The following is an 18,367-nucleotide window of genomic DNA, read 5'->3' as shown; positions in this document are numbered from 1 at the left end:
GTCACCCAGACAAATTCCTTGTATGTGTAAGCATACTTGGCAATAAAGTTCATTCTGATTCTGATTCTGATGCACTGTTTCTCCCTGCCATGAGAGTGTGATATGACGATTGTGACGATTTTGTTCTTTTGAACATTGTTTTTGCAATATTATGTTTTTTTTGCATAAATTAAATTTGCATCTTGGATGAAAGCAAGAAAAGAGGTAAAAAATGGTCAATGTCACAAATTTGCTTACATCAATGTAAAATTTCATTTTTCTTTTTTTTCTTTTTTTAAATCCTAAAGTTTATTTCTGAATTTAAATGATAGAAAATCTTCAATTTTCAGTAGGGTCTCAGACTTTTCGACCCCATTGTACATCCACATTCCTGCAACTTGCAGACACATGCTCTCACTCCCAGTAAAACGGCTCCAAATGTAGGACATACTCAAGAGCTGTTATTGATTATACCTCTCCTGTAGTCCTCTGCTGGAACACACCAGTGATTCTGAGCAACATTTTCTGTGATGCTTTTTTTTATTTTTATTTTTTATTTATGTTTTGCATGTGAAGACCCTCTTGTTTAAATTGGAGATCTTGGCACTCAGGATTTTAGGCTTTTGTGTAATATTTTAGACTTTTGCTGCTGCTTTTCCTCCCCTCTTATTGTTGCTCAGAGGTTCTCAAATTTGTGAGTGACAGATAGAATCTGCTATTCTGAACTATTTGTATAACATAGTTTAGATGTAGGGTGTGCATTTGCTTTTGGACATACTGTACATTCTTAAAACATCCATGTGCCACATGAGGGCTAACCCTTAAAGGAATGTTCTGGGTTCATTACAAGTTTAGTTCTATCGACATCATTTGTGGCATCATGTTGATGAACCAAAAAATTATTCTGATGTATCCCTCGTTTAAAAAAAACTAAGGCAAAAATTGTGATTACATTAAGGCGCTTACAGTAGAAGTGAATGGGGCCAGTCCATAAACGTTTAAATACAATTTCAAAAGCATATGCACAAGACGTAAACATTATGTGTTAACATGGTTTTAGTGTGGTAAAATCAGGGATTTACCAGCATTACAGGGTTTACCTGTGTAATGTCGCCATGACAACAAAGTCGTAATATTGGATATAACTTTACACAGATAAGGTTAGTAAGTGATTTTATCTTGCTTAAATCATGTTAACATGAATTTAATGTGGAAAATTCCTTTAACAAGTTAAAAGAGTGGCTTTTCTTTCCATTTCATTCTTAGAATCAGTGTTATCACTAATAATATCCTGACCGCTTTGCCAGTGATTGAGTTTTTATAATTTCTGAATTTCAAATGAACACATTATGATTAACAAAGCTGTCCTAACCAGTTGTAAGTATCAGAAAGAACTTTGGTTGACGGACACCCATTCCTTCAGTAATTTTGATGCGACGCAGTCAATAGTGCCGTATATAGAATTAATTTGATCTGTCTGAAATTAGTTGGATCATGAAAAGTGGTATTTAAATGACATGTTTGGAGGGCTTGGTGACATCAGCTGAAAAGGAAAGTTGTTTCAGAGATGGAGCATGTTATTACATTTTGATGAAAGATTGTGAAGATTTTTCCTTTTGTAATAATGTGCATTAATGAATCATGCACAAAAGACCAGGAATGCGTATTAAGAAAGTAAACACTATAAATATCACAAACTGACCAATTTTGCCGTTGCCGAAGTTTCAGAGGTGACATACAGATTTACAGTTTAAGTAGTGTAGACTGCATCAAGCAATTGCGACATGCTGCTACACTACTGTATATTTAATCGTTCGCTTTCTGGAGACAATCTTTGTGCAGTTGATTGGTGAATTCCTAATCAATTTTCGCTTCTTAATCGCAGGTAAGGGAGCCGACCCCAGCAGACCTCTGTGTCGAAAAGCTAAGGACATTAGGAAAGAGCGACGACTTCAAAAAGAGCAACAGAAGCAACAAGCAACCTCCTCGATTCCCGCCCCCTCAAAATCTGCATCTAATCAGCCCAAATTATTGGAGGAATTCATTTCTGAGTTCTTACCGAATGACCCTCTCCACCGTTTAGAGGTAAGAAATTAACTTTCATAGTTGTCTTGAATGCAAGAGATACCTTTTTAAATCAAATGAATTAAAGGACTTAAAGTTTCCTCAAAAATGAAACTTCTGTCATTATTTATTACCTCATGTTGCAACAAACCCAGATGACTTTTTTAAAATGGAACACTAAATTAAAATTTTTGAAGAATCTTCAAGCATGTCTTTTCCATACATGGCAGCTGACGGTGACCACATCTGTCAAATTCCAAAAAGGAAAAAAATAAAAAATAAAAAGTACACCATAAATGTGTCCATTAGGGTTGCTCCGATACCAAAATTTTGGCTTCGGTACGATACCACCCCTGGTACCTCGGAATCGATACTTAGTCAACATATAAAAAAAACTCAGATTTTTGATGAAAGTACACAGAAAATGACTGATTAAAAGATTAATTTTTCTGTTAAAATTTTTCTGGATTCCATGTTAAATGTTTTAATTAAATTTTATGATTAATACATGCCGCTTTAATCAAATGAAAATACAATTATTAATTTTTAACAAAAAAAAAAAACGAAGCTTTACAGTATTGATGAAAACATTAATGAAAAAATCTGATTACCTGAGGCATAAGGCTGCTATGGCTGAATCACAACGTGTTGATATTCAGTACACTTTTGTGATATTGCACACAGATGATAATCATGATAATAATCATTACACAACCGTTTAATATTATACTACTGTTATTATGAGTATTATTGCTACTTTTTGAAAAGAAAATGTTTATACACTAGTTATATTTTTCCATCTTCAATTTTCAGGCATAAATAGAGCTTTCATTTTGGTGGGACTTTTATTTTGACAGACATTTGAGTTCTTCCTTTTTTTTGATGGGTTAGTTATATCAAGCTTCCCATTAATGCTGGAGCTAAAATCTCCAAGCTGCACCAGAGAAGGAGACTACCTTTTATAAACTAAACACACTGCATGAAAATCAAGTATAAGTAGTGTGATTGTGTGTGTGTGTGTGTGTGTGTGTGTGTGTGTGTGTGTGTGTGTGAAGTAGATAGAGCAGAGCAGCACATTTTCGTTCATTCTGTAGCACGCAGTGAATGGGACTGTATGTCATTTATATAAATGACACTCTTCTGCTGTTTAATGATCACACTTGGCCATATTGAGATTTATTTTATTTTCAATTTGTCAATGATTTCATCTCAAAACTTTCACATCTCATAACATTTTGCTAATGGCAACATACTATAAAATGGTACCGAAATTAGTAACAAGACCATTTTATTTTTTTTGGTATTGCAGTATTTCGTTAGTACTGGTATACCACGCAACCCTAGTGTCCATGTGACTCATGTGCTATATTCCATTCCTTCTGAAGTCATATGATAGTAGGGTTGCACGGTATACCAGTACTAACGAAATATCGCGATACCAAAACATTTTAAATGGCACGATATCATCTTGTTGTTAATTTCGGCACCATATTAAAGTATGCTGCCATTAGCAAAATGTAATATAATGTGAGAGTTTTGAGATTAAATCAAAGAACATTTGAAAATGATAATAAAAAAGCCTCTATATGGCCAAGTGTGGTCATTAAACAGCATAAGGATGTCATTTAATGAAATAATATACAGTCACATGCGCTGCGCGCCACAGTATGAATAAGAAGCGCCTCTCTGCCCCGTCATCTTCACGCACACACAGGCACGAACACACACACAAACGTAACGGACACTAGTAATGCTTGATTTTCATGCAGTGTGTCCAATAGTATCCATCTGCAGAGCCACAGATTAGTATGTTGAGTGTATAAATGGCTGTGAACTTTCAAATGAACTCTTTCTCCATTGCAGCGCAGAGATTTCAGCTTGCGAATCGTGGGAAGTTTGATATAACGAACACTTCACAAACAGGAAGAACTTCTTAGATCTTTCAAAATAAAAGTCCTGCTGAAATGAGAGCTCTATTCAACCGGATTCATGAAATTGAAGATATTATGACAGAAAAATATTACTACTGTATGAAAAGTGTAATATTCAAAGCAGTCACAATAATACTCATAGTAAAAATAATATAATATTAAATGGTTATATTATTAGTATTATTATCTTATATTATAAAGCAAGTGTACTAAATTTCAGCATGTTGTGATTCAGCCATGGCAGCCTTTCCCCTCAGGTAATCAGATCGTTTTCATTTAATGTTTTCATTAATACTGTAAAGCTCTGTTGTGCATCTTTTTTTTTTTTTTTTTTTTTTTACCAAAAAAACAGAAAAGGCATAATTTGTCTTTTTTTAATAAGCATAAAATAAGTCTTCAAAATAAGACTTTATGCATTTCTTTTAGACAAGTAAATTCTGTGTGATTTCATAAAAAATCTGAGTTTTTTTAATTTGTTGCCTAAGTATTGAGTTAGTATCGATACCGAGGTACCAGGGCTGGTATCGTACCAAAGCCAACATTTTGGTATCGGAGCAACCCTATATGATAGCATTGTGTGAGAAACATACCAAAATGTAAGGAACGGGACATATTTATGATCTTACGGAGGAGCAAATAAGATTTCAAAGCTTTGGCACAAGCAATGGTCATTAGTGTGTAGCCACTTAAATTTCAAACTGTTCCTCACACAAAACGATCGTATGTCTTCAGGAGACTTGGAACATAGTGCACAAGTCATGTTGACAACTTTTAATGGTGTTTGTAGTCCTTTTTGTAGCTTGATAGATGTGGCTACGATAAACTGCAGTTAATAAAAGAGCATTTCATTTGTGTTCCACAGAAGAAAAAGAAAACAACATACAGGTTTGGAACAACATGAGGCTGATTAAGTAATGACAGAATTAATTTTTTAGACTATCTATTTCTTTAAACAAACAATTACAAGAGAGGATGTGGCCCTTTGTGTAACATTGTAAGAGAGTTAAATATCTATACTGATCTCAAGTGTACATCTATCTTATTCAGCGTTTCTGTTCTTGTTTATCCCTGGGAGATATTCCAGGCCATTCTCTTGACATGGTTTTGAACAATCCTCTCCTGCTTTGGCTGCGATTGCTTGGGTGAGGTCAGCATGGGTAAACAGACAGTGTTTTTTGCTTTCTAAGCAAATCTGTATGAAAGAGGGTCTTATAGCCCAAACGTCTTCGTCCCCAGAGACGGATCTGGGCCGATTCATCCCTCAATTAACCTGTTGACTGGATTGATTTGATTGACTGCAGTATGTCATTCAATTACTTTAAGAGGATAGCAGTCAATGTCAGCCTCATCTAAACAAGGTTAGTGCTTCGCTTTAGAGACAATACATGAGGAATTCCTCTACATTTGCAGATTTCATGTCTAGGACAAAAAAAAACAAGCTCTCGTGTACAAACGCACAAGTGTTAAAGAGAGAGTTCATCTGAAAATGAAATTTCTTAATTTAGGCTTGATACTCTGTGCAAGTACGTTAACGCTGATGCATCTAGCCAGGCAAGCTTGATGATATCGTGCAAGTACGCGTTGCACGGTCTGCGTTTCTGCAGGGGCTGCTATTGTGGACATTAGTGTGAACTAAGTTTGAGTAAATGTATTTATTGCAACTTTCCTAGGAAAAAAAACAAAAACATTGTATAGGGGGTACAAGGGAAAGGAGGAGGCGAGAACTGGCTTAACAATAGAAATAATATTTAATTAAATAAAGGCACACAAACACATACTGGGCAGCTGCACGTAATTCTCTCTCTCTCTCTCTCTCTCTCTCTCGAGCTGCCGTCTCCGGTCGCCTTTATCCCTCGCTCGCCTCATCAGGTTGACTGGGGTCCTGGCGTCCGTCATTCCGCCCTCCTCCGCGCTACACTCGTCCCTGCATTGCCTCAGGTTATCCCCGCCTTCCTTGACCTGGGAAGAGACAGGAGGGGAAAACAAAACAAAAAAAAGGTGAGGGAAAGGCCAACACGGAGCGACAGCGCGAGAGAGAGAGGAGAGAGAAAAAGCTCACTCACTGGTTCTCTGATTCGCTGTCGTGTGTTCCCCGATCGCTCCTCCACCCTCTCAGGCTGACGACAGCCGCTCCTCCCCGGGCGCTTTTCTGGGACACTCCTCCGCCCCTGGTATCGACTCCACCGCTCCAGGCGGTCGGGGAGTCCCGTCCCTCCTCGCCTCGCGGACGGCAGCCGTTCCCTGCATCTGGGTGGTTGGGCTACTGCGTCCCCCGGCGGATGGCAGCGGCACTCCCCTGGGTGGACGGCAGTGTCGAGGACTCTACGACGGGCATCCCCCCTCCCTCCTGAGTATTTTGTAAGAAATAATGTACAGTCAGCCGGTTGTTATCGCAGAATAAACCCCGATAGAAGCGTCTTATTTTGCACCCAGTGTACCAGTGTAGTTTATTTTTATGCCCAGTGTACATTATCCCACTTATTACATGGCTACAAACCAAATAAATAAATAAAAGGAGATAAAATATTAAAATAATAATATTTATTAAATATTTTTACATAAATGTAATTATATGAGATGAAAGAAAATGCTGAATTGCCAAATTCCACCTTTGGTTTGCATCTGAGTTCTGTTGGTGTTTATTTGGTAAATAATGACTGCCTGACTGCTCATTATCCAGCTTATTACAAGACTACTTGGCAAATAAATACATAAATGGACATGAAACTTTGATTTTGAGTTGAAATTATTTTATTAGCTTACTTGTAGAGATTGCACAGTGATCCGTGAAGCAGGAAAGATGACTCGCAACACATGGATGAGCGATCTGATATGTTTTAATCCCCGTATGTGTGGTTGTTTCTCAGAAATATCTGACCGCTAGATGGCACCATTGACCAATCAGAATCCAGTATTCCAGAGACCCTTGTAATAAGAGTGTGTATTTATATATGTATACCAAATAACTTGCATGATAAATACTCCATTCAAAATATATAGTGCTTATATAGAGGCACTTTTTCTATGTGTGTTGGGTAAGCGTCGTCCTTTAAGTCTTTTTATATGGATGCATTTATACTAGTGCGCAGTATCACATACTTCCTTTCCAGACCTCACTTTATCGCTTGTGAGTGTGGGTGTCTGAGCTAATTTCTATAAATCTCAGTTTTGGTGTCATTAAACTCTTGGATAAGGACTGTAGAGACACCCAGCCTAATGAGATGTTTACATATAGGCAATCAAACATAATTGAGTGTTTTTATTAAATCCACCACCTACCAAAGGAATAACTTACCCAAAAATGAAAGGTCTGTCATCATACTCACTCTCATGTCATTCTAAACCCGAATGACTTTCTTTCTTCATTGAAACACAGATGAAATTTTGAAGAATGAACTGGTCATTTTTTCCATGCAATAACAAAGAATGCAGACTTCTTCAGAACTAGTCAAATGGACCACATTTATGATACTTTTGTAGTGCTTTTGCATCCTTTTTTGAAGCTTAAAACTCCAGTCTCCATTCATTGTAATTACAAGAGGAAAAAATATCCAGAACAATACTTAAAGTTTCCATTAACTCTTTTAAACTACAAGTAATAACAATTATCTGGGTGTTCTCAAGCAAATTACGGTAGAATTTGTTCATCAGACGCCTCTGAACATGCCTGCAGAGGGCAGTGGTGGCACACTATTACTTGGCCCCAATTTGTACTTCTTTTCAAATCCCAGTTTGGAAAGTGATTGCTTCTGCTCTCTTTCACCCCCTCGTAATTTGAAATCTCTGAGCTGTTATGACAGTGTTGTGCTCTCTTTGTCTTGGTTCCTCCTCACACACTTAATCAACTTCTCCACATCTCAAGAGAATAACCCAACAGATTAAAAGACTCCTTGTGTTTATCTGAAACAAAAGTCGCAAATATCTTCAATTACCTCGGCCAAGCATTAATATGAGCACTACAGTGAGGGCCAAATAAAATAAAACGTGAAGTTAAATCACCCCGCCTTACTGTGAACCTGTGAACCATAAGCACCTCATCCAATGAAAATGTCTCCTTGAGAGGTCCTTTAATTAGGAACAGCTTCGCCAGTCAATTAAATATTTTTGTTTGGAGGACTGGATTTTGATTGGCTGCCTCACTTCTGAGTCCAGCGTGCCCTTGTGCAAACGCAGATGATTCTGGTAGATGTCCAGCTCTGTTTTACTAATCAAACCTTACATAAAATCCCACACAATGCACTCTAAACTGATGTCAGGCTTTCACACCAATATACAAGTTGGAAGACGCTCAGTCTCGGTTTGGCTCCTGACTATTCACAAAATCACTTGCCAATCATGTATTGTAATCAAAGCAACATTTTGAAAATGAAGCTCAATTTAATTACTCACCCTCATGTTGTTCCAAACCTGTATGACTTTATTTCTTAAAGAAATAGTTCACCCAAAAATGTTTCTCATCATTTAATCACACCCTCATGCCGTCCCAGATGTGTATGACTTTCTTTCTTCTGCTGAACACAATGTGAAGATTTTTAGAAGAATATTTCAGCTCTGTAGGTCCATACAATGCAAGTGAATGGTAATCTGAACCTTGAGCCTCCAAAAAGAACAAAGGCAGCATAAAAAGTTATCCATATGGTTTAATTAATATCTTCTGAAGTGATATGATAGGTGTGGGTGAGAATCATATCAATATTAATGCTGCCTTCATGTGCTATCAGAATTATCCTACTTCCCACTTCTGTAGTGGAAATTACGAGGACGTCGTGTTCAAGTGCTTTGTTGTCAGAAAGAACAGGAAACATGGACGACGCCAGGTTCATTCATACATATTTCTTGAGGAAATTTTATTTTGACACCATAATACATATCATTCAGTTAGCTTGCTGATGATAATAGAATTTTGGTCAAATAAAAGCTATTTTCTTGATGCAAAAATCTACAACATGCATAGAATGGTTGCTGATATACATAAATGAATATGATCAAAACGGCAAGCGCTAAAAATTTGCTGCATTTAGAAACATGAACAAAACCTGTCCTTCACTACAGAAACCGTACTCTCCTCTGCCATGTTGAAAGTTTAAGACTCCTCCCATCTCAGAAATTCGGGTATCAAAATTATCTCCGAGTTTCCCAGTCGTAATTATGACTTGAGGGGTCGTTCACGTGCAGCTTCCGAGTGGGAAACTCATATTTACGATAATTCCGATAGCACATGAAGGCAGCATAAATAATTTTTTTTTCTATCAGTCTCCAATTTCACTTCCACATTGGTCTTCTTTTGTTTAGTTTTTTTGGCGATTCACATTGTTTGTGTATATCACCACCTACTGGTCGGGTCTGGTAAAATTATGGACCTAAAGAGCTGAGATATTCTTTTAAAAAACTTAATTTCTGTTCTGTAAGAAAGTTATACTCATCTGGGTTGCCAAGAGAGTGAGTAAATGATGTGAGAATGTTTATTTTTAGGGGGACTTTTCCTTTGAATGGATCACAAAATAACATCTTAAAGAAGCTGCGTTTTTCCATACAATGATAGCATATTGTTACCTTTGCTGTCAGCTGTCGAAATGGACATAAAAGCACCATAAAAGTAGTTCATATGACTCATGCGCTGTATTCTGAGTTGTCTGAAGCTAGTGGTAGGCGATATGACCAAAATCTTATATCACGATATCACTTATTTTATATCACCATAACGATATATATCACGATAGAGTAAATTAATAAAAAAAGAAATCAATAACAATTTATTTAAATATTAAATAACCATATTGTACTTTATAAAAGAAAACTTCTTCCTCTTATATAATTTTCTCTTTTTTTGGATTTTGACCAATATAGTCAGAGTAAAATAAATAATAAATAAAACTTGCCCTCCAAGGTAAAAAACTCAAAACTAAATAGAATTCAAATGGGTCATGCAAGTTTTGAAGTTTGTGCCGTGATAGAGAGAAAACGGGTTGAGGAGCGCAAGTGTCCGTGGAGCCCAATCTGGAAGCCTGCTGGCTGCTTGACTCGTGCGTACTTGCGTGCTTTAGAGATAGCCCGTGCGAAAATCATGTGAAACACAGCTGCGTGTGTCTGATGAGAAGCATATTCAGAACATAAGATTAATGTAACTGAATTTGCTTCGGCGGCCAGTATGGTCAGTACCTGAAAAACCTTGTTTCTTCAGTTCTCTCAGTCTCACATAAAGCCACTCCGCCTTCCTCCTCCATTTCTCAGACAGAATGTGTAGCCTACGTGAATAGAATGAAGTGCACATTTCTTGCATGCAGTGGTGGTTTTGCGTTACAGCAATACAGATGAAAATCCAAAATGTATTCCGGTTGCCAGATTTCTACCAGTTTATCATGTCTAACGGTATATCGCTCACCCCTGTCTGAAGCCATACAATAGCTTACGAAATATGAAATTCTGTTTTTGTAAGTCATTATTCACTGAAAATCTTGCCCTCCGCATTCCAAATTTTATTTGTGCATATGCATATTGGCATGTCGCATTGGGTTACGAGACAGGCAAGAACCGATTGTGTTTGTCACAATTAATGTCAAACCATTTGCATGGCATGTAAAGTTTGAACGTGCCTGCATGTTGTTACTGCAAACCGCCCAAGTGTTAGTCCATACATGTAGAAGAGCTACATGCTATTGCCATTGAAATCCACAATCTATGATTGTCCTTTAAAATTGATGATATAACCAAGTTATGGTCATTGTGGTTATTGCTTTTCATCATTTCCTTTGTTTGACTGTAGTTGCTGATGTAATATAATCAAAGTCAGTTCCACTGTAGCTCAAAAATTCAGGAAGTTTCCTTTGTAACAATATACAGTAAGGGAGATACTTTGTAGAGACAGTTTGACTGCCGGTCTGGGTTTAATCATTAGGAGAGGAAATCATGTGTGTTTGACTTTTCCACATGTTGTGTTATATTGTAGACCAGGAAGTGACTCCTTATCAATTAAACTTTAAAACGTAATTTTTTATTTTTTATTTATTTATTTTTTTATTTTTAGGGAAACAGCAATGATTTTCTAAAATCTTTTGAGAAAATATGCAACAATTTAGCCTATATTTAAGGGTGAATCTGACATCTGTGAAGATGTTCTGGTCATTTTCATCCTATATTCAAAAGAAATAAAAAAAATTAACACTATATCATAACTATATTAATTATATTTTATTATATTATATTATACAACCCCAATTCTGAAAAAGTTGGGACAGTATGAAAAATGCTAATATAAGCAAAAATGAGTGATTTGTAAATTATCCTTTGCTATATTGAAAGCTCTACATCCACACATTATATGATGTTTTACCCTGTGAATTTGTTTTATTATTTTTAATGTACAGTAATTTCAAATCAGATGATTGCAACACTCTCCAAAAATGTTGGGACAGTCGAGTGTTTACTACTGTGAAACATCAACATTTCTTCTAATAACACTTAAGCATTTGGGCACTGAAGACACATGTTTGTTAAGTTTAGAAAGTGGAATTTTCCCCCATTCATCCATTATGTAGGTCTTTAGCTGCACAATTGTATGGGGTCTTCGTTGCCATCTAATGTGCTTAAAAATGCACCACACATTCTCAGTTGGAGACAGGTCAGGACTGCAGGCAGGCCAATCTAGCACCTGCACTTTCTGCTTTCACAGCCATGCACTTGTAATCTGGGCAGTATGTGGTTTGAAGTTGTCCTGCTGGAAAATGCAGGGATGTACCTGGAAAAAGACGGTACTTGATGGCAGTATATGTTGCTTCAAAATGTGTACATATTTGTCTGCATCCATTGTGTTCTCACAGATGTGCGAGTTACGCATGCCATGGGCACTGACACACCCCTGGCCCATACAGACCCTGGCTTTTGGCACGGATAACACAAAGGCTATGTTTTTCAAAAACTTTTTGAAATGTAGACTCTTCGGACCAAAAAACACGGTTCCACTGTTCTACTTTCCATCTAAGATGAGACCGAGCCCAGAGAAGTCGGCAGCGCTTCTGGACAGTGTTGATGTAGGGCTTCTGCTTTGCATAGTAAAGTCTTAACTTGCATCTATGTATGCAGCGGCGAGTGGTGTTGACTAACAATGGTTTACTAAAGTAATACCAAGCTCATGTTCATGATATCTATTACAGATAAATTAAGTTTTTTTTTTTTTTTTCAGACAGTGACATCTGAGGGATGCGAGAGATCACGCACTTTCAGAAGTGGTTTTCGTCTCGCCCTTTACACACCGAGATTTGACAAGATTCCTTGAAACTTTTAACTATATTGTGCCCTGTAGAGGGTGAAATGCCCAAAATCTTCCGATTTGTCTTTGGGGAACATTGTTCTCAAAGTGCTGGATTGTTTTCTGAAGCATCTGTTGACAAATTGACAAGTCTCGAATGATCCTTGCTCTTGAAGGTCTAGGTGGTTTTTGGAGGCTCCTTGTATACTATGACACAGTTGCCTCACCTGTTTAACATCTCCTGTTTCACATCGCCTTGTTATTTCAACTCGTCAGATTGTGATTGTCTCAAATTTTTTGGAGCGTGTTGCAATCATCTGATTTGAAATGACTGTACAGTTTCAAATAATAATGAAATTCACTAGGAAAAACATATAATGTGTAGTTGTGGTGCTTTCAATATAGCAAAGGGTGCATATAATTTACAAATCCCTCCTTTTTGTTTTTATTAGCATTTTTCATACTGTCCCAACTTTTTCGGAATTGGGGTTGTAATATATTATACAATTTAAAAAGAATTGTAAGTAATTACTCATGACTTTAAAAAATGGTAACACTTTACACTAAGGTTCCATTCATTAACATTGTGCATTAGGTATCATGAACAAACAATGAACAATATATTTTTTACAGCATTCATTCATCTTTGTAAAAGTTAGTTAATAAAAATAAAATTGTTCATTGTTAGTTCATGTTAGTTCATAGTGCATTAACTAATGTTATCAAAGACAGCATTTGGTTTAAAAAAAAATGTGTGTTATAATTAACATTAACAAAGATTGATAAATGCTGTAAAACTATTGTTCATTGTTAGTTCATGTAAACTAATGTTAACAAATGGAACCTTATTGTAAAGTGTTAAATATATACAGTTGAATTCAGAATTTACATACACTTAGGTTGAAGTCATAAAACCTAATTTTTTTAACCACTCCACAGATTTAATATTAGCGAACTGTAGCTTTGGCAAGTCCATCTACTTTGTGCATGACACGAGTAATTTTTCCAACAATTGTTTACAGACAGATTGTTTCACTTTTAATTGACTATATCATAAGTCCAGTGGGTCAGAAGTTAACCGTGCCTTTAAGCAGCTTGGAATTTCCAGAAAATTATGTCAAGCCTTTAGACAATTAGCTTCTGATAGGAGGTGTACTGAATTGGAGGTGTACCTGTGAATGTATTTTAAGGCCTACCTTCAAACTCAGTGCCTCTTTGCTTGACATCATGTGAAAATGAAAAGAAATCAGCCAAGACCTCAGAAAAAAATTGTGGACCTCCACAAGTCTGGTTCATGCTTGGGAGCAATTTTCAAACGCCTGAAGGTACCACGTTCATCTGTACAAACAATAGTACGCAAGTATAAACACCATGGGACACGCAGCCATCAAACCACTCAGGATGGAGACTCATTCTGTCTCCTAGAGATGAACGTAGTTTGGTGCGAATAGTGCAAATCAATCCCAGAACAACAGCAAAGGAGCTTGTGAAGATGCTGGAGGAAACCGGTAGACAAGTATCAATATCCACAGTAAAACGAGTCCTATATCGACATAACCTAAAAGGCTGCTCAGCAAGGAAGAAGCCACTGCTCCATAACCGCCATAAAAAAGCCAGACTACAGTTTGCAAGTGCACATGGGAACAAAGATCTTACCTTTTGGAGAAATGTCTTCTGGTCTGATGAAACAAAAATGTAACTGTTTTGCCATAATGACCATTGTTATTTTTGGAGAAAAAGGTTGAGGCTTGCAAGCCGAAGAACACCATCACAACCGTGAAGCATGGGGGTGGCAGCATCATGTTGTGGGGGTGCTTTGATGCAGGAGGGATTGGTGCACTTTACAAAATAGATGGCATCATGAAGAAGGAAAATTATGTGGATATATTGAAGCAACATCTCAAGACATCAGCCAGGAAGTTAAAGCTTGGTCGCAATGGGTCTTCCAAATGGACAATGACCCCAAGACATACCTCCAAAGTTGTGGAAAAATGGCTTAAAGGTGCAGTATGTAACTATTTTCATGTAATATTCGCCTTTTTTTTGCCAATGTTTGAACACCTTGTAACGCAACTTAAAAAATGAGCCCTTCCCGGACTTCCTAGGTTGCCTATTAAAGCCTGTAGACTGATTTTCATGTGAAGGGAGCGGGTCGGTTTTGCCGGGAAAATCCAAAGGATGTGACGTTTATGCGCGCTCCCGAGAGCCTTGCCTCAGTGCTTCTCTTCCGCTATTCATCAGCGACAACAAACTACAACACTAGGTAACGTTATCTTAGAGATGGAATCCAGCAAATGTCCGGCTCCCAGCACAACACCGACTAAAAAAACATTTATCTACTGAATCCTGTCTGGCTAAGCGGGAACGTGATCATGGTCGAGCGAAAACTAGAGTGAACATCGGCAGGGTATTTGATTACTGGAAGGACCTTCATTCGGTTTTGGGGATCAAACCGACCCTGAATTGGCATTCTTCGTATTGGACAGGTAAGTTTACATAACTGCAAAGCATGTGAAATATAGTGCCATAAGGATTGATCTGTGTCATTTTAGCTAACTTGATCTTGCCTGCTAATGCTGACGAATTGCAAGCTACCTTGCTTCGTAACTTTCAAATAATTTCAGCAATCTTCTCTTTATATTAAAAGTCAGGTATACAGGATAAATTTAAGCAAATATGCTGGTTTCTTGATCGTAGTACAACATATGACATATAACTGTAAACTGTCTGGTGTAGTTCAGTAGTATGTAGCTGTACGTGTGTATCAGTATGCTATGTTAGCTGATAAGTCGTTTTAGTTTAGTCTCAAAGTTTGTAGTAAAACAATCATAACTGTGTAATTTTAATTATGCTACCTCATCTGTCAGCATGATGCCGGTGAATCACATTCAGTCTCTTTGTACGTTACGTCATTGTTTTGGCCAATGCTCACTCGCTCGCATCCCTATGGAGCACGAGCAACAGGTAGCTGGCTGCAGTTCACTTAACGGCCACAGGTGTCTTTAATAACAAGGGTTTCTGAATCTTACGTACTGCACCTTTAAGGACAACAAAGTCAAGTTATTGGAGTGGCCATCACAAAGCCCTGATCTCAAATTTTAAAATATGTGGGCAGAACTGAAAAGCGTGTGAGCAAGGAGGCCTACAAACCTGACTCCGTTACACCAGTTTGTCTGGAGGAATGGGCCAAAATTCCAGCAACTTATTGTGAGAAGCTTGAGGAAGGCTACCCAAAAAGTTTGACCCAATTTAAAGGCAATGCTACCAAATACTAACAAAGTGTATGTAAACTTCTGACCCACTGGGAATGTGATGAAAGAAATAAAAGCTGAAATAAATCATTCTCTCTACTATTATTCTGACATTTCACATTCTTAAAATAAAGTAGTGATCCTAACTGACCTAAGACAGGGAATGTTTTCTACGATTAAATGACAGGAATTGTGAAAAACTGAGTTTAAATTTATTTGTATTTTGACTTCAACTGCGTGTATATATATATATATATATATATATATATATATATATATATATATATATATATATATATATATATATATATATATATATATATATATGCAGGGTTGGGAGGGTTACTTTTGAAATGTATTCCACTATTACAGAATACATGCTGTAAAATGTAATTTGTAACGTATTCCGTTAGATTACTCAAGGTCAGTAACGTATTCTAAATACTTTGGATTACTTCTTCAGCACCGGTAGATTTTTTCACTTGTTTTGACTATAAAAACTCTGCCAGTACAGTAAGACAAAATACACATGTTAAAAATACATTCTCTGAAAAACCTAAATATCTTATGCAGTGTTGTTTCTAAAACAATATAAATCAAACTGATTTTGTTTGAAGGATTTTTAGATATTTTTACAGGAAAACAATAAAAAAAATTATTATCAAGAATATGATTTTTGCCCTAATATCAAAGGTCTTACTAGAAAAAAGAAATTAAGATCCAGCGTGAATTTTCTTGATAAAAAAAAATATGATCGTGCCTGGTAACGTCCAGAAATAGCATTTTAGCTTGGCATAAAGCTGACAATTTACACAAGGTTTATTTCTATTTCTTCTGCTCCAAACTTACTTCAAACTTACTTCTCTGTCTGCTCGTATGAATGTAACACATCATAAGAAAGTGTTTCACCGCTGTTCAAATGCACTTTGGATTGCATCATTTATATGTATAAATGTTTTCCGTCTGAAAGGACTAAATATTAAATGAAACAAATGACAATAAAATGCAAAGTAATCCCTTCAGTAATCAAAATACTTTTTGAATGTAACTGTATTCTAATTACCAATGATTTAAATTGTAACTGTAGTGGAATACAGTTACTTATATTTAGTATTTTAAATACGTAATCCCGCTACATGTATTCCGTTACTCCCCAACACTGTGTGTGTGTGTGTGTGTGTGTGTGTGTGTGTGTGTGTGTGTATATATGTATATATATAATTGTGCATTAAGGTGGCATTTGATGCCTTTTACTGCCTTTTAATTTTAGCTGATTCAGACGCATTACATTTGTAAGAATTGACGAATTGATTGGGAAAATGTGCTAAATAGTCATAAATTAATGGCAATGGGATTTTTCCTGATTACTCATGCTGAATCTCACCCAACCAAACAAATGCTGTAATATTATAAATATGGGTTTATTGTTCAAGTGTTTTCTTCCAGTTTCCAAATGTGTGTGTATGTGTTTTTTTTCTTTTCTTTTTTTTTTCTTGTTTGGGCCAGAATTCTGACCTGAGCAAATGGGGTGCTTACACACTATAAAAAGCTATCGTTTGATGGATAGCAATTTGTAAAATGTGTTTTTAAAGCTGTGCAAATAGCCATGTCCGAATTCTGAGTTTCAAGCAGAACAAAGCAAATTGGATTTTCGAAAGCACAACTAGACTGCAGCAAAAGTTAAAATGTTCTCAAATTTTGAGCATAAGTTTCGCAAAATGTTTCGCAAAGGTTTTTGCAATCTTTTCTTTCTTTCTGACCTTGAGACACACCATCCACTTTAGAAATCAGTAGATTTGCAGACTTCTTTTGCTTGGCATAAACTAGTGTGTAAGTGCTCTTTTAAGTAACCATTCATTTGCAAAATGTGTGCTATATAGAAACATCTTTATTTTCTGCTCCAAGATATTTTCAGGGTTCCCACGGTCATAGAAAACCTGAAAAAGGCAGACAATTTAAAAATTTTGATTTCCAGGCCTGGAAAAGTCATGAAAATGATTAAAATATTAATTCAGATTGTCTGTACATTTATCTGTAATCAATGTTTTTTTTTTTTTTCTACAATATTTCATCTGTTAGAATAGAGAGTGTAATCTCTATCAATTTGAAAAATCCTGATCCATCAATCAAACATGACTGGAGAAGTCATGGAAATGAATTGGTTTTAAACTTGTGGGAACCTTGTAAGATTCTTCTCAAATGTTGTGACATTTACTTCGTGTTCTTTTGACTTGTATCTTGGAAGAACTCATTTTTCTCTTTAACCCTTTTGCTGCTCATCTTCCTCATGTTGAAGGTGAGGCTAGTGCGCTCCAATCCACCCAGTCCACAGTTCAAAGCTTCCTTTGACACCTCTTACCAAGTGTACAAACTCTACCAGATGGCCATTCACAAGGATCCACCTGAAAAAGCTACCGAGAGCCAGGTTAGAGGACTCAAAGCTCAGGGTTTGAGGCAGTATGGCGGATTCTTAGCTGTCAAGCACATTTTATATGGTCTACATGTTGAAAAAACAGCTAAAATAACCTTGGTCAGGCTGCTCAGTTGGCTGGTTTTAAAGGGGCTTGGGCACTGTTCAGCTGGTCAGGCTGGAAGACCAACTAAAACAATCTAATTAAGTTAGGTTTGTTTTCAGCTTACTCTTTTGTCCATGAACCGAATAATATCTTGAGAAACAATTCATGGAAGGGGTGTTAATGGTGACATCAGCTTACATTAGGAGTGATTTGTGTATACAAGAAGTACGCCAAGAGCAGAGGACTCAGATAGAAGTAGGTAGGTGATATGGGTTGGGAAAGGGTCCAGGGTTGGTGGAAATCTGAATGAACATGAGAGAGAAATGAAAACATGTTCACCTAAAACTGGAAGCAAAGAATCACAGTGCACTGACTTAGAAG

The 18,367-nt window shown here is 36.8% G+C and overlaps 1 protein-coding gene across 4 annotated transcripts in view; it reads left to right on the top strand.

Annotated features, from left to right (window-relative positions):
- LOC127413537 (arginyl-tRNA--protein transferase 1-like) overlaps positions 1 to 18,367 on the top strand; it is a 132,991-nt gene that overhangs the window by 26,001 nt on the left and 88,623 nt on the right. For 3 of the 4 annotated variants that reach the window (XM_051650769.1, XM_051650770.1, XM_051650766.1), the window contains exon 6: positions 1,865 to 2,064. In XM_051650769.1, coding sequence (XP_051506729.1) covers positions 1,865 to 2,064 — 200 coding nt within the window. Of the gene's footprint in view, positions 1 to 1,864; positions 2,065 to 17,766; positions 17,896 to 18,367 lie in introns of all 4 variants that reach the window. The other variant, XM_051650768.1, reaches the window with a different exon arrangement.

Source organism: Myxocyprinus asiaticus, chromosome 23 (genome assembly GCF_019703515.2).
Source record: "Myxocyprinus asiaticus isolate MX2 ecotype Aquarium Trade chromosome 23, UBuf_Myxa_2, whole genome shotgun sequence".
In the NCBI taxonomy this organism is placed as follows: Eukaryota; Metazoa; Chordata; class Actinopteri; order Cypriniformes; family Catostomidae; genus Myxocyprinus; species Myxocyprinus asiaticus.
This window is presented reverse-complemented; position numbering and strand designations above follow the sequence as displayed.